Source organism: Siphateles boraxobius, unplaced genomic scaffold (genome assembly GCF_051911475.1).
Source record: "Siphateles boraxobius isolate OS27281-9 unplaced genomic scaffold, OSU_SipBor_1 99, whole genome shotgun sequence".
Classification (NCBI taxonomy): Eukaryota; Metazoa; Chordata; class Actinopteri; order Cypriniformes; family Leuciscidae; genus Siphateles; species Siphateles boraxobius.
Genome location: NW_027509229.1, coordinates 1,370,222 through 1,383,328, shown reverse-complemented (window position 1 = coordinate 1,383,328; position 13,107 = coordinate 1,370,222). Strand labels below are relative to the sequence as shown.

Sequence of the window (13,107 nt, the reverse complement as noted above, 5' to 3'; positions counted from 1 at the left end):
CTTAGACGCTTCATTAATTATTTGTGTATAAGAGCAGCTTTGTGTGTTACTAATTATTCTGAATACGTGCAAGTCCACAAGCATTATGTTTGTGTGAGAGCTGCTGATACATCATGTATGAAAGCTGTTTGTGATTTTGCTACAGCAAAATGTTTATTTTTTGTCTGAAGGATTATATTGCTCATTGCACATAACAGGAGGATGTTAGTTAGAAGTCTATTATTTTATGTTAGAGATTCAGAATATGCTGAAGTTTGTATTCATAGACTACAAGTATGCTGCTAGTACAGGCACGCGTTTTGCAATGTTGGGACATATGCCGGCAATGTAACCGAACAGTTGACTTGCCAAATCACTTCCATTTGTTTTATTAATAAAATATTTTGGAAGTTACTTTATGGGTCATTATAATTACTTTGCTTTAAAAGTACCAAGTAGTCACACATAAAAAAAGATGCACCGATAATCGTTTTAGCATCGTAGCCGTCTTGAATCGTAATCGAATCGTGAGATGCCTAGAGATTCCCACCCATAATAAATAACTGTTTTAAAACAATTTCTAGCACGCCTAAGACTTTTGTCTGTCATCTTTTTATGCCATAAGCACATTTTTTTCCCCATGAGAAAGGATAATGAAGTTTAAAGTACTAGCTAAACAATAAAAATGATCAGACTGTGGACAGCGGCATTAACTGCTTAGACTAGTCTTACAAGTTAGTCATCTCAATGACTCGTCATCATTTTTTTAAGCAAGTTATTAAAACATGTAGATACCCCTTGGCTAACTGCTAGTTGTAATTAAACATAATTGTTTATGCCACTGTTATTGTCATGCATGTTATTTCCTGTGCATGTCTGACCGTCACTGGTCTCCTGGAACTTGTCTCTGACGCTCTCTAGCTTCTCCATGGCCTTCATGTTGGGAGCGCTGATCCTCTGCAGGATGCTCTGCTGCTCATTGAGTCTCTGCTGTAACGTGTTCATCTCCGCCTTGAGCTCCTCCTCTGACAGAGAGTCCTGCAAGCAGCATCGGTCACAGCAGATTCTTAACACAACCATGTGCTTCTGAGTGTGTCAACAGTAATGCAAGTATTGATGTACCTTCAGGTCTTCTGACAAGCTGCTGAAGTCGATCTCAATGAGAGCTTCCTTGGCTAGGACAGTGCTAGATGTCTTCTGACTGTTGCTGAGGCTCTCCTCGGCCTGAGAACTGCCCTACAACACACACACACACGCAGGATATCCGGCAGAGTTAGCAAATACACTGGTAGAAAGCTTCAACACAATTACATGCTCTTTATTAGGATTCTTTACCACCTCTTATATCCCAATAATAGTGTAAGACTGGAAGAACTGGGAGCGAGGGCTACTCTCTGAGAAAACCAAGGAAATTACCATTTGGACTCACTCTAGTGCACCATTCGAGACGCAAGTCTCACCCCAGAATCATTCTAATCTACATCTCTTTCCCTCGACCCCACTCTCTCTCCCTCGTGGTGAGATCACCCAAACTCACACAAGAATCAATATGGTTTTAATGTGAGCTTATTATCATAAAGTTTATACATGTTTGGTATCATTCCAAATGTCTCAGTGCGACTGGTACGAATGTCTCATTCCCAAAGAATTAAACCAAAAGGTAATAAAGTTCTTAAGAGTTTTGAAATATCTTGCACACAGACGGTGTGACCTGAATGCAAATTACCACTGTTAGCACATGTTCCCATGTGAAGGAGGTTCTGGCTATATAATGGAATGGAGCAAAAGGATCAGGGCCCTTCCGTACCTCAGATCAGCCGTGAGGCGGAGAGTCGCAGAGAAATTGTAATGATACATTTACCTGACATAAATTGTTACATTTGATTATTCGAACGGACTTGACATTATTTTCATTGGATATCATTAAAAACTTTTTAATTTGAGAAAATTTATTTAATTTAATCAAAAAATCTTTGCCGTGAGAAAAGACAGTTCCGTGCTGGTCGGATGCCGGACTTGGGGCCGAGTTTACACTAGTAAAGTTTTATTTCAAAAATAGCTTTAATTCATGAAAACTATGAAAAAACAAACAAATGCGGGACATTATGAGACTGGCAATTATGTAGTCACAAATTGTTACGCATTGCTCTTTATTATGATTTTTTCCCACCACTTATTTCCCAATAATAGTAAAGTTTTATTTTAAAAATTGTCTTAATTCATGAAAACCAATGTGTGACATTATACGAACGGCAATTATTATTAAAAAAATTGTTACACAATTCAAAATCTTATATTTTAGGTTCTTTCCCTGGGTCATAGTTTTTAACGGCATTGACGTTCCAGTGATTGCTGGATGTTTGTTGACTGCTTTTCTTCATGATCGGCTTCAACAACAGTGACGTCACCTCTTCCTGGCTGATGTCATCCATAGTGCCCGAGCGCAGCGGGAGCCGGATGTCCTGCATCTTACAGGCCTGCAGCAGGTTGTGTCTGTCACTGCGCTTCTGCTCCAGCTTGGTCTCGATGGCCGTCACCTCCTTCTGCAGCTGCGTCAACTCCCTAACCACACACACAGTTTCTCTTACAACATCATACTCGTTTTCCTGGAAACTTCTACGCATGTCTGGAATAAAGCAGCGAAGGTCTCACTTGTTAGCACCCCCTAATTTCTTGCGGATCTCCTCCATTTCATGGTTTTTATCATTAACCTCAGATTTCTTGGCCAAGTGCTGGTTTTTCAGATCTTGCAGTTGTGCCATGGTTTCATCAATGATCTTCATATTCCTCTGCTCTTCCTGTTTAAAAATATGAAATGAAGTTCAGCAAGCATTATTTCTAGGCTCAATGGAGCATCATCATGATAGTATCTGGATGATCTCTACCTTCTTGAGTCTCTCGATCTCATTCTCATCTTTCTTGACCGTCTGTTCCCACATGACCACCTTCTCCTGGTCTTCCTTCAGCTGATTCTTCTCATAGTCCAGCTGGATAGCCAGACGAGTCTTCTGAGTCTCAAATTCCAGGCTACCAGTTTGAGGAAAGGATGAATGATCAGTTACAGAAAATGTAATGGTTTCATAACTGTCATAATTCTCCATCAGATGCAAATAGTTAAGTACTCTCCAAAAATTCTGATTGACCTTGTTAAAAATATTAAAAGAATAATGATCGATGTCAGGCTGAATTATTTCTCTTTGGTGTTGTGATGTAGGAAATCTTTGTTGAAACAATTTATTCACAACAAGCAGATTATTATCAATGATCTCACCGTTTTTTTGCAATCTCATTTTGTCTCTTGACTTTCTCTTCTTCAAATTCACGAATGTTACGAACTCCAATCTCTTTACAGAAATCCAAAAACACCTCGTCCTCCACCTGGAATGAAAGACAAACACCCACATGACTGCTGATGGGCGATAGATGAACCACGGTAAAGTTGTTTTAGATGACTCCGCTGTGTCCTACCAAGTTCATGCGGTCCTTCAAGTCTTTCATATCTCTCTCTCGTGACTGGACGATTCTCTTGATGTCATTAATGCGTGGACTAAAGTTAGCAAGTTCACTTTCCAGCTTTGATTTTTCCTGAAATCACCACAACAACAAGATATTTTCACACTTGCATATGAGAAAAACGAAAAAGGAAAACAAATTAGTTCTGATTTTAATTTCAGATTGGATGAGCCACATTCAAATTTGTGGCAAAATAATGTTGTGCAAAAACCCACAAACCAGTGACCACCAGTTGACTTTAATATTAATGTGTTAAAGGAGAACTCCGGCGTAAAATTAACCTGGGGTGTAATAACACATTGGTACCGAGTCAACCGTTCTCTAGGATTTGTTTTCATGATAATCGAGTGTAAAGAGTTTTATCTCTAAAAACTGTTTAGCTTATAACACTAGTATATGGGGCATATAATAAGTAAAAAGAGATCGCTAGTTAATACCACTAACAAGGCTCAAAATAGCCTCACACTAACACGGCAGCATAATGAGGGTCCAAACCGAAGCACTGAGAACTTTGTAAGTGTAAAGACAGTTTAATAATAATGTACTTTATAAAGACAGTACCATCGCGTATACAGGCAGGAGCCATCTTTGGGAAACAGCCTCGACCAGTCGAACCACGAACGCCGTGCTACGAGCTGAACTGTGAGATTGTGCTTCGGTTTGGACCCTCATTATGCTAGCGTGTTAGTGTGGGGCTATTTTGAGCCTTGTTAGTGGTATTAACTAGCGATCTTTTTTTTAACTTATTATATGCCCCATATACTAGCGTTATAAGCTAAACAGTTTTTAGAGATAAAACTCTTTATAATCGATTATCATGAAAACAAATCCCAGAGAACAGTCGACTCGGTACCAATGTGTTATTACACCCCAGGTTCATTTTACTCCGCAGTTCTCCTTTAAGTGGCAACGCTGCTTCACTGTAAACGGTTTGCAGTTAGGGTAATGTACCAGGACATCACATAACAATAGTTTTTGATTATTAGTCATGTCACCTTTATTTATATAGCACTTTATACAATACAGATTGTTCAGGGCCTGAAATTCATTTTGAAAAATGGGGGGAATTCCCCCCTTAGGAGACTATTATGTACCCAATTACATTTACATTGTATTGAAATTCACAAATCGATATTCTAAAGTGTTATATTTATTAAACTTCACTGTACTATTTAAAAGTTACTGACATGTCTGTGTTATTAATCACATTAAGCCGCGACAGGACTCGATGCGGTGCTCGTGCTGACGAACACACAGGAGAAGCTCCAGCACAGACGCCGTCTCTCAGACGCATGCGATCCGAATAATTTTTTCACAGCTTATTGTGCTTGAATGGTCAAATACACACAATTAAATGCACATGTCAAATTGCACAATGTGAGGAGCATGTTGTCTCGCACAAACTTTGCAAAACTGGACGTGTGACAGTATATTAGATCCGTGCATTTGTTCTTAAAGGGACAGCAGTCTAATAAACTGTTTACATCCGTTTCATTAATGTTAATAAAATTATTTTAAAAAAGTCACACTGCTTTTGACAATCACTTTTGTATCATTATGAATCAATTTATATTTAATTCATTCAGTGAAGAATTCTGTAGCATTTCTTATAACATGTTAAATAAAACATTGTTTTGTACCTACTGTACCTGAACAAATTAGTTAATTTGTTTTTTATTTTATTGACCAGTCTTATATTTGCAAAAGTTTGTTTGTATCAAGGAATTTTATTGATGTACTAAGTAGTTTTTCTATTTGTCTCAGGCCTTACAGAAGACTGCCAGTCATGAGTGTAATGATTGCAGTCATATTCAATACTATTTGTTTTATAATATTGGGTTGACTAAAACGGGAAGAAAAAACAAGTCATTCCAAACTTGTATGGCTTGTAAACCTTGAAATGTAGAGTTGAGTGAGTGGTGGTACCTGCATGTTAAGGGACAGGTGTCTGGTCTTGGTTTGCTCCAGATCACTCTGAGAGTATTTGAGTCTCATCTGCAGACCATGAGCTTGAGACTGAACCTGACGCAGCTCTGCCTCCTTTCTCTTGGCCTTCATTTGCTCCTGTTATTAACACGTGAACAATCAGTCACGGCACATTTGCTCAAATCCCATAAACACCCTTCTAATTCAGCATTACTTACTTTAAGCTCATCTGTGAGTTTTTCCTTTCTGTCTTTCAGTTTATCAACGGCCTTCTCGTCCCAGCGCCGAGCCTTGGCCTTCAGATCACTGGCACCTCCGGAGATCACCCCAGACTTCTGGAATAATGTCCCGTCTAGAGCCACCGTCTAAACAATACATAACATGTCCAGAATCAATGAACTACATCAATTTTTACATTTCCCACAAAAAAAGTGAGTAGTCCTTGCCTAAGAAATAATCACCAGTTCTACGGTGTTTTGGGTTGCGAAAGCATTCAGATTAGTCGCTGGGCTGTTACAGGCCTCATTCGGCACAACTATGGACCATCTAATGCATAATCCGCTCAAAACTAGGGAGAAACGGATCAGATTGAGTGACTTTTTATCTTTTGTACCTTGTGTCTGTATGGTCCCCCAAAAGCGATCCTGCGAGCGTCCTCTACGTTCTCACAGACCAGGGCGTTTCCACAGGCATACTGCAGGGCTTTCTTAATATGTGGTGGCTCATATCGAATTACATCAATCACCAATTTGGCACCACGCAGCTCACGTAGCTTCTCATCTGTGGGCTTGACCTGTTGAGGACATAACACATGAATCAACATGCATGGTTCACAACACATTCAGTGAAACACATTCTGGTGACATCACCTCCAGGTAGTCCAGGGGCAGGAAGGTCTCGGGTTCGCCACGCTGCTCTTTAATGTACTGGATACAATCACGACCTGTCTTCTCAGAGTCCACAATGATAGCATCCATGTTTTTGCCCAGGACTTTCGTGACAGCGATCTGGAATTTCTTCTGAGTGGGCTGGCACAGGTCAATCAGTCTCCCGTACTGGAGTATGAGAGGATCATATGTGAGCTTATACAAAACAAATCCACAAACCCCATCAAAACGGCAGCTTTTGAAACGAAGATAAATCATTGTAGAACTTTTGCACCTAACAATTACAGCATATGCAATGGCAGTGAAAACCAAAGTCACATTTCAGAGAAAAAAAGATAAAAAACATAAATTGTGCAACCCTTTATAATTTGGTATGTGGCTATGTTTAGAATTAACTAATCAAGCTCATGTGAAATAGTACACACCTGTCTTCACCTTACTCTGATTAACTCCAAATAAATCTTAAATTACTATGAAAAATAAGCTGGATCTCATTGTTGAAATGTATCACTCAGGTGAGGGCTACAAAATTCTCAAGGCATAAGATGTACCATGGCACACAGCGAAGACAGTCATCAACAAGTAAAGAAAGTATGACACAACAGTGACATCATCAAGAACAGGTCATCCCTCTAGAATTGATGAGAAGAAAATAAAACTAAATGGTCAGGGAGGCTTTCAAGAGGCCAACAGCAGCATTAAATGAGTTGCAGCTCTTTCTAGCACGTACTGGTTGCTCCATACATGCGACAAGCCTTTTCTGACTAAAAAATAAACAAGCCCGGCTAAACCTTGCAAAAACAAATCCAGTCTCCTAAAACCATGTGGGGAAATGTGTTATGGTCTGAGACCAAGACTTTATGGTCAAGATTGTAGACTGTATGTTTGCACAAAAACAACAGCACATTGGAAAAAGATCACATTTGAACGACAAGAGGGCGAGTAACTCTTTTTTTGGGTGAACTAACCCTTGAATAGCTCCAAGTACAGAACCTTCTGTTGTCTGCTAGAGAGCTGAAAATGAAGAGAACTTACACCTTTCAACATGACAATGATTCAAAAGGCACTTGAAGATTTTTGATGGACTACATCAACAAAAAAACAAAGGCTTTAGCAACGAAAGATGAACCCAGCCAGAGCCCCGACCTGAATCCGTATATGAGATCTCCTGGCCATTTAACAGATCTGGATCATTTTTGGAAAGAAGAGTCAAGATGTGCCCTTCTAAACACACAGCTGTAATCAAATCAAAGGGTGCCTCAAGAAATAGTTCAGGGGTGTGTACACCTATGCAATTATTAAATCTAAGCTTTTTATTTATCCCTTTCACTTTGCTTTTTAGTGCTATTGCATAGGTTGTAATTCCACAATTCATTAATTATACATTAAACGTGCACAAGATCGGGTATGATTTATCCTTGTACATCACAAAAAACAGCTGTTTTAGCAGGGGTGTGTAGACTTTATCTCCACTGTATGAAATGAATGAAAGGAGACCCTTCTCACCACTGATCCAGGATACAGCCTCTTGATGCTCTCCAGAATCTCAGCTTTACGCTGCTGTCTGCTGTTCTCCTGTCTGTCGATTCGAGCATCACCCAGCTGCTCCATCACCTGCACAACACACGTCACACACTTCAGCAAACACAGCTCTGATTCACCGCATTACCTCATTCCTCTCAAAGACTTCCTGAGTTCAGGTCGCTGTTCTATCAGGGAAAGCGTGATAATGTACACCTGGTCAAAGGTTGGCACAGCCTAGTGTCATTCTTGGCATGGCTGTGGACAGTCCGTCAAGTGGGCGAAAATGGGTTTTTAATAATATGTTTAATTTATAAAGCATTTTTCCCAAGCTCAATCAATAAACAAATACATGAAAACAGGACATATATAATAAACAATACAGTATACACATCAAACACCACAGACGATCATGGAATCTGAGTGAAATGTGTCACAAACACCTGATCAACAACCCAAAGTTGTATCACTCTATTTTCAAAGAATTTGCTGATTTTCTATCAGAGTTAGTACTGGCTGCAGATAAAGTCTTAATTGTTATTGATTTTTATGTCCACATAGATAATGAAAAAGACACATTGGGATGGGCATTTATCAGGGCTACCCACTCTCACGCAATCGACACTTTTCACATCCATTTTTTCACGCAGAGAAAAATCTCGAAGCAAAGAGGACACTAACAGACAAGACCGAGAAGGTTACTTCTGATATGAAATTCTCAGCTCTCAGATTCTTTCAATTTTATTATGAAATTCAAACAATAAATACGGTTTAAGGCACTTGTAAATGTGACATGACAGATCGCTGTATCGCCTCAGTTCAAGCGGCACACAAACCGATCATCTCTTGCTCTTTGCCACTAGTTAATATTAGTAAATCACAAATGAACAATAGGTATGTTGAAAGATACAGTACAACTTACCGAAATGTATATCCCTCATACTTAACACCGATCAATTAGTGTTTTTCAACCACAGAAAGAGGTCAATAAAACAGCCGGAGAACTATAGGCGGTGTCACATTTACCTCAGAAAAGCCATTTAATGACCATAGCATATTAGTTGGCTAGAAGAATTAGCTATAGAGCCATAATTCTGGCTCCAAACTAAACTCAGAAGTTGCCAGCCCTGCATTTAAAGAGATTCTTAACTCTATTGGAGTTAGACAACACGTGTCAGAACCTACTCATTATCGTAATAATACTCTCTAGATCTAATATTATCACTGAATTAATGTTGATGCCGTTGAAATTCTGCAGCAGAGCGACGACATCTCAGATCATTATCTAGTCTTGTGTAATGCTTAGAACTCTATATTGCGACAGAAACTTTTAACTCTCTCTTTTCCAGCACTTTAGACACTGTTGCTCCTTTGCGTTTAAAGAAGATTAAAGAAGATAGTCCAACGCTGTGGTACAACGAGCACACTCGGGCCCTAAAGAGAGCAGCCAGAAAAATGGAGCGCAACTGGAAGAAAACAAAACTAGAGGTATTTCAGAGTTGGTGATTGGACAGTGTTATTGCATACAGAAAGGCTAAATTAACGAGAAATAAAGCTTCAACTTCAGACGTTTCCAAACAGCACAGCAGTAATGACTTTAAGACTTCTTTACTTACAAGATTGATAATATTAGGGAGAAAACTATGCAACTGTCTTCAACAGAATCGCATCAGAGAGAGAGAGATTATGTTGCAATAATGAGACAGAAAAGCATGTGCGTCAATATTATTAATTTCGTAAAATTAATTTTATTCGTTCAATCTTTTTTTCTATTATTGACAGAAGACTAGCCTAATAAATGAAACACAAAGCCCTCTTAACAAGCAGGCCTATCAATAATTATTTATTTGTTATATTATCTGCAATAATTACGAAAACCCGTGCAGCAGGACTATCAATTTATTTATATATTCAGTTTAATATTCTATTGTTTCTATGTTTCCATTGATTGTGAAGTTTGACATCAAAAATTGCAGATCAATTGCACGGGGCTGCATGTTTTTCCTTGTTATGAATTGTATCCTATTCTCGGTTATTACAGTCAACTACGCGCAGTGATATGGAGCTGTAAAGCGGTCAAGACCTGCTGGAACTACTGTAGCCGTGTGTTTCCCTGAAAATAATTGCACACCTTAGAACGTTCGTCAACCAATCAGAATCATGCATTCAACAGCCCTGCAGTATAAATATTTTATTAACTAATATCCACAAAGGTTTTTGCTCTTTGTTAGTTCATGTTAGCTAATGTATTAATAAATGAGACCTTATTGTAAAGTGTCACCAAAAAATCTATTGCCTAACAAATATAAAAATTTTAATAAAATAAATTACCTAAATAATGCAAGCAAGTCATTGGACAACATTACTTGGGCTGCATATAAAGAAACAAAATGCATGTGCCATGGATAAATCAAATGAAATCGCCTCCGCACGCACAATAAGGAAATTTTAATCAAACCATATTGTTGATGAAAATAATAGAACAAGAAAGAACAAAAAAGTACTAGTTCTTAATAATAACGCATCATTTTTTTTAATTACAAAAATGTTAGGCCTACTGTTTCAAATGGCATCATTGCTGCGCGCTGAAGCTGAAGAGGACAAACACTTGTAAAGAATTTACAACTTATTACAATAGCGTATACAATTATAATATGTATATAATAATCCAAATCATAGCTTTTAATGTTTTGCATTGCTGTTCGATCGCGCGCGCTAAAGCTGAAGAGAATGAGCACCGGGAAACTGAAGAACTTGTCTAGCGGGTTATTGAACTCAATGAAAACACATCCTATATGAGATTAATCAGATATTTATATTACATAAACTTAATATTATGACTTATATCTGCACAAAATGGCGCGATCTTGACTGTGCTGTAACTCTGTTCTGGATGCGCTACTCCCACAACAACGTGCGGAAACGGCAACTCAACCCAGAGAATTCACAACAATTCATCATCAATTGGAGTTCTAACCTAAATTTAAAGGGACAATGTGTTTTTTTTTAGGTATTTTATTATCTAAAATCAATATTTTTATTCATAAATATGTATAAAGTTGTACAAATACCTCTGCCAATGATCTGACTTATCCTCGTAAACGAAGAGTTTATTATCTTTATATACATGTGACGGGTAGGTCCACGGAGGCTTCCATGTCGTTCCGCCATCTTGCAAAACTATAATAGCAGAGAGGGACAAAAAGTACGAGGCCAACGCGTTTCCACAACGTGTTTTTGTTCACCGCCAGCGTCACAGCAGCAGAACAGAGCAGTGAGAGGCGCTTCACGGCCCCGGCAAGTCAGTCAGTAATTCATACTGTAACATATGTTTGTTCGTTGTGTCAAGGAAAACTCGACGAACTGCTGGAAGAAGACATCCTGTCATAGCTTTTAGGTACATAACAGCTACCGTAGATGCAACACGCATTTGAAAAAAAGAGGCGCTGGAGAGCACAATTCGTTTGAATGCAAAATACAATTTCACCGCTAGATGGGAGAAATTCCTACACAATGTCCCTTTAAGGTTGTGATAAAAAGTCCATTTGGTCTCAGTCGAGAGTAGTGGTCGACCGATATTGTTTTTTTTTTGATGGCCGATACCGATATCTTAGAGCAGAGTGGCCGATATATATATATATATATATACAGGTCCTTCTCAAAAAATTAGCATATTGTGATAAAGTTCATTATTTTCCATAATGTAATGATAAAAATTAAACTTTCATATATTTTAGATTCATTGCACACCAACTGAAATATTTCAGGTCTTTTATTGTTTTAATACTGATGATTCTGGCATACAGCTCATGAAAACCCAAAATTTCTAAATTAGCATATCATGAAAAGGGTCTCTAAACGAGCTATTAACCTAATCATCTGAATCAACTAATTAACTCTAAACACCTGCAAAAGATTCCTGAGGCTTTTAAAAACTCCCAGCCTGTTTCATTACTCAAAACCGCAATCATGGGTAAGACTGCCGACCTGACTGCTGTCCAGAAGGCCATCATTGACACCCTCAAGCAAGAGGGTAAGACACAGAAAGACATTTCTGAACAAATAGGCTGTTCCCAGAGTGCTGTATCAAGGCACCTCAGTGGGAAGTCTGTGGGAAGGAAAAAGTGTGGCAAAAAACGCTGCACAACGAGAAGAGGTGACCGGACCCTGAGGAAGATTGTGGAGAAGGACCGATTCCAGACCTTGGGGAACCTGCGGAAGCAGTGGACTGAGTCTGGAGTAGAAACATCCAGAGCCACCGTGCACAGGCGTGTGCAGGAAATGGGCTACAGGTGCCGCATTCCCCAGGTCAAGCCACTTTTGAACCAGAAACAGCGGCAGAAGCGCCTGACCTGGGCTACAGAGAAGCAGCACTGGACTGTTGCTCAGTGGTCCAAAGTACTTTTTTCGGATGAAAGCAAATTTTGCATGTCATTTGGAAATCAAGGTGCCAGAGTCTGGAGGAAGACTGGGGAGAAGGAAAAGCCAAAATGCCTGAAGTCCAGTGTCAATTACCCACAGTCAGTGATGGTCTGGGGTGCCATGTCAGCTGCTGGTGTTGGTCCACTGTGTTTTATCAAGGGCAGGGTCAATGCAGCTAGCTATCAGGAGATTTTGGAGCACTTCATGCTTCCATCTGCTGAAAAGCTTTATGGAGATGAAGATTTCATTTTTCAGCACGACCTGGCACCTGCTCACAGTGCCAAAACCACTGGTAAATGGTTTACTGACCATGGTATTGCTGTGCTCAATTGGCCTGCCAACTCTCCTGACCTGAACCCCATAGAGAATCTGTGGGATATTGTGAAGAGAAAGTTGAGAGACGCAAGACCCAACACTCTGGATGAGCTTAAGGCCGCTATCGAAGCATCCTGGGCCTCCATAACACCTCAGCAGTGCCACAGGCTGATTGCCTCCATGCCACGCCGCATTGAAGCAGTCATTTCTGCAAAAGGATTCCCGACCAAGTATTGACTATTGTGTGCATAACTGAACATAATTATTTGAAGGTTGACTTTTTTTTTTGTATTAAAAACACTTCTTTTATTGGTCGGATGAAATATGCTAATTTTTTGAGATAGGAATTTTGGGTTTTCATGAGCTGTTTGCCAAAATCATCAGTATTAAAACAATAAAAGACCTGAAATATTTCAGTTGTTGTGCAATGAATCTAAAATATATGAAAGTTTAATTTTTATCATTACATTATGGAAAATAATGAACTTTATCACAATATGCTAATTTTTTGAGAAGGACCTGTGTGTGTGTGTATATATATATA

General features: G+C 39.1%; 1 protein-coding gene across 1 annotated transcript in view; it reads right to left on the bottom strand.

The window, feature by feature from the left end:
* Positions 1-13,107, bottom strand: part of LOC143733397 (structural maintenance of chromosomes protein 1A) — a 44,357-nt gene that overhangs the window by 17,953 nt on the left and 13,297 nt on the right. The window contains exons 10-21 of the mRNA XM_077225104.1: positions 7,812-7,919; positions 6,288-6,473; positions 6,032-6,211; positions 5,637-5,783; positions 5,419-5,556; positions 3,448-3,564; positions 3,251-3,357; positions 2,865-3,006; positions 2,632-2,777; positions 2,388-2,541; positions 1,102-1,215; positions 861-1,017 (exon numbers count right to left, since the gene is read on the bottom strand). Of these exons, the coding sequence (XP_077081219.1) occupies positions 861-1,017; positions 1,102-1,215; positions 2,388-2,541; positions 2,632-2,777; positions 2,865-3,006; positions 3,251-3,357; positions 3,448-3,564; positions 5,419-5,556; positions 5,637-5,783; positions 6,032-6,211; positions 6,288-6,473; positions 7,812-7,919 (1,696 nt within the window). The remainder of the gene's footprint in view (positions 1-860; positions 1,018-1,101; positions 1,216-2,387; positions 2,542-2,631; positions 2,778-2,864; positions 3,007-3,250; positions 3,358-3,447; positions 3,565-5,418; positions 5,557-5,636; positions 5,784-6,031; positions 6,212-6,287; positions 6,474-7,811; positions 7,920-13,107) is intronic.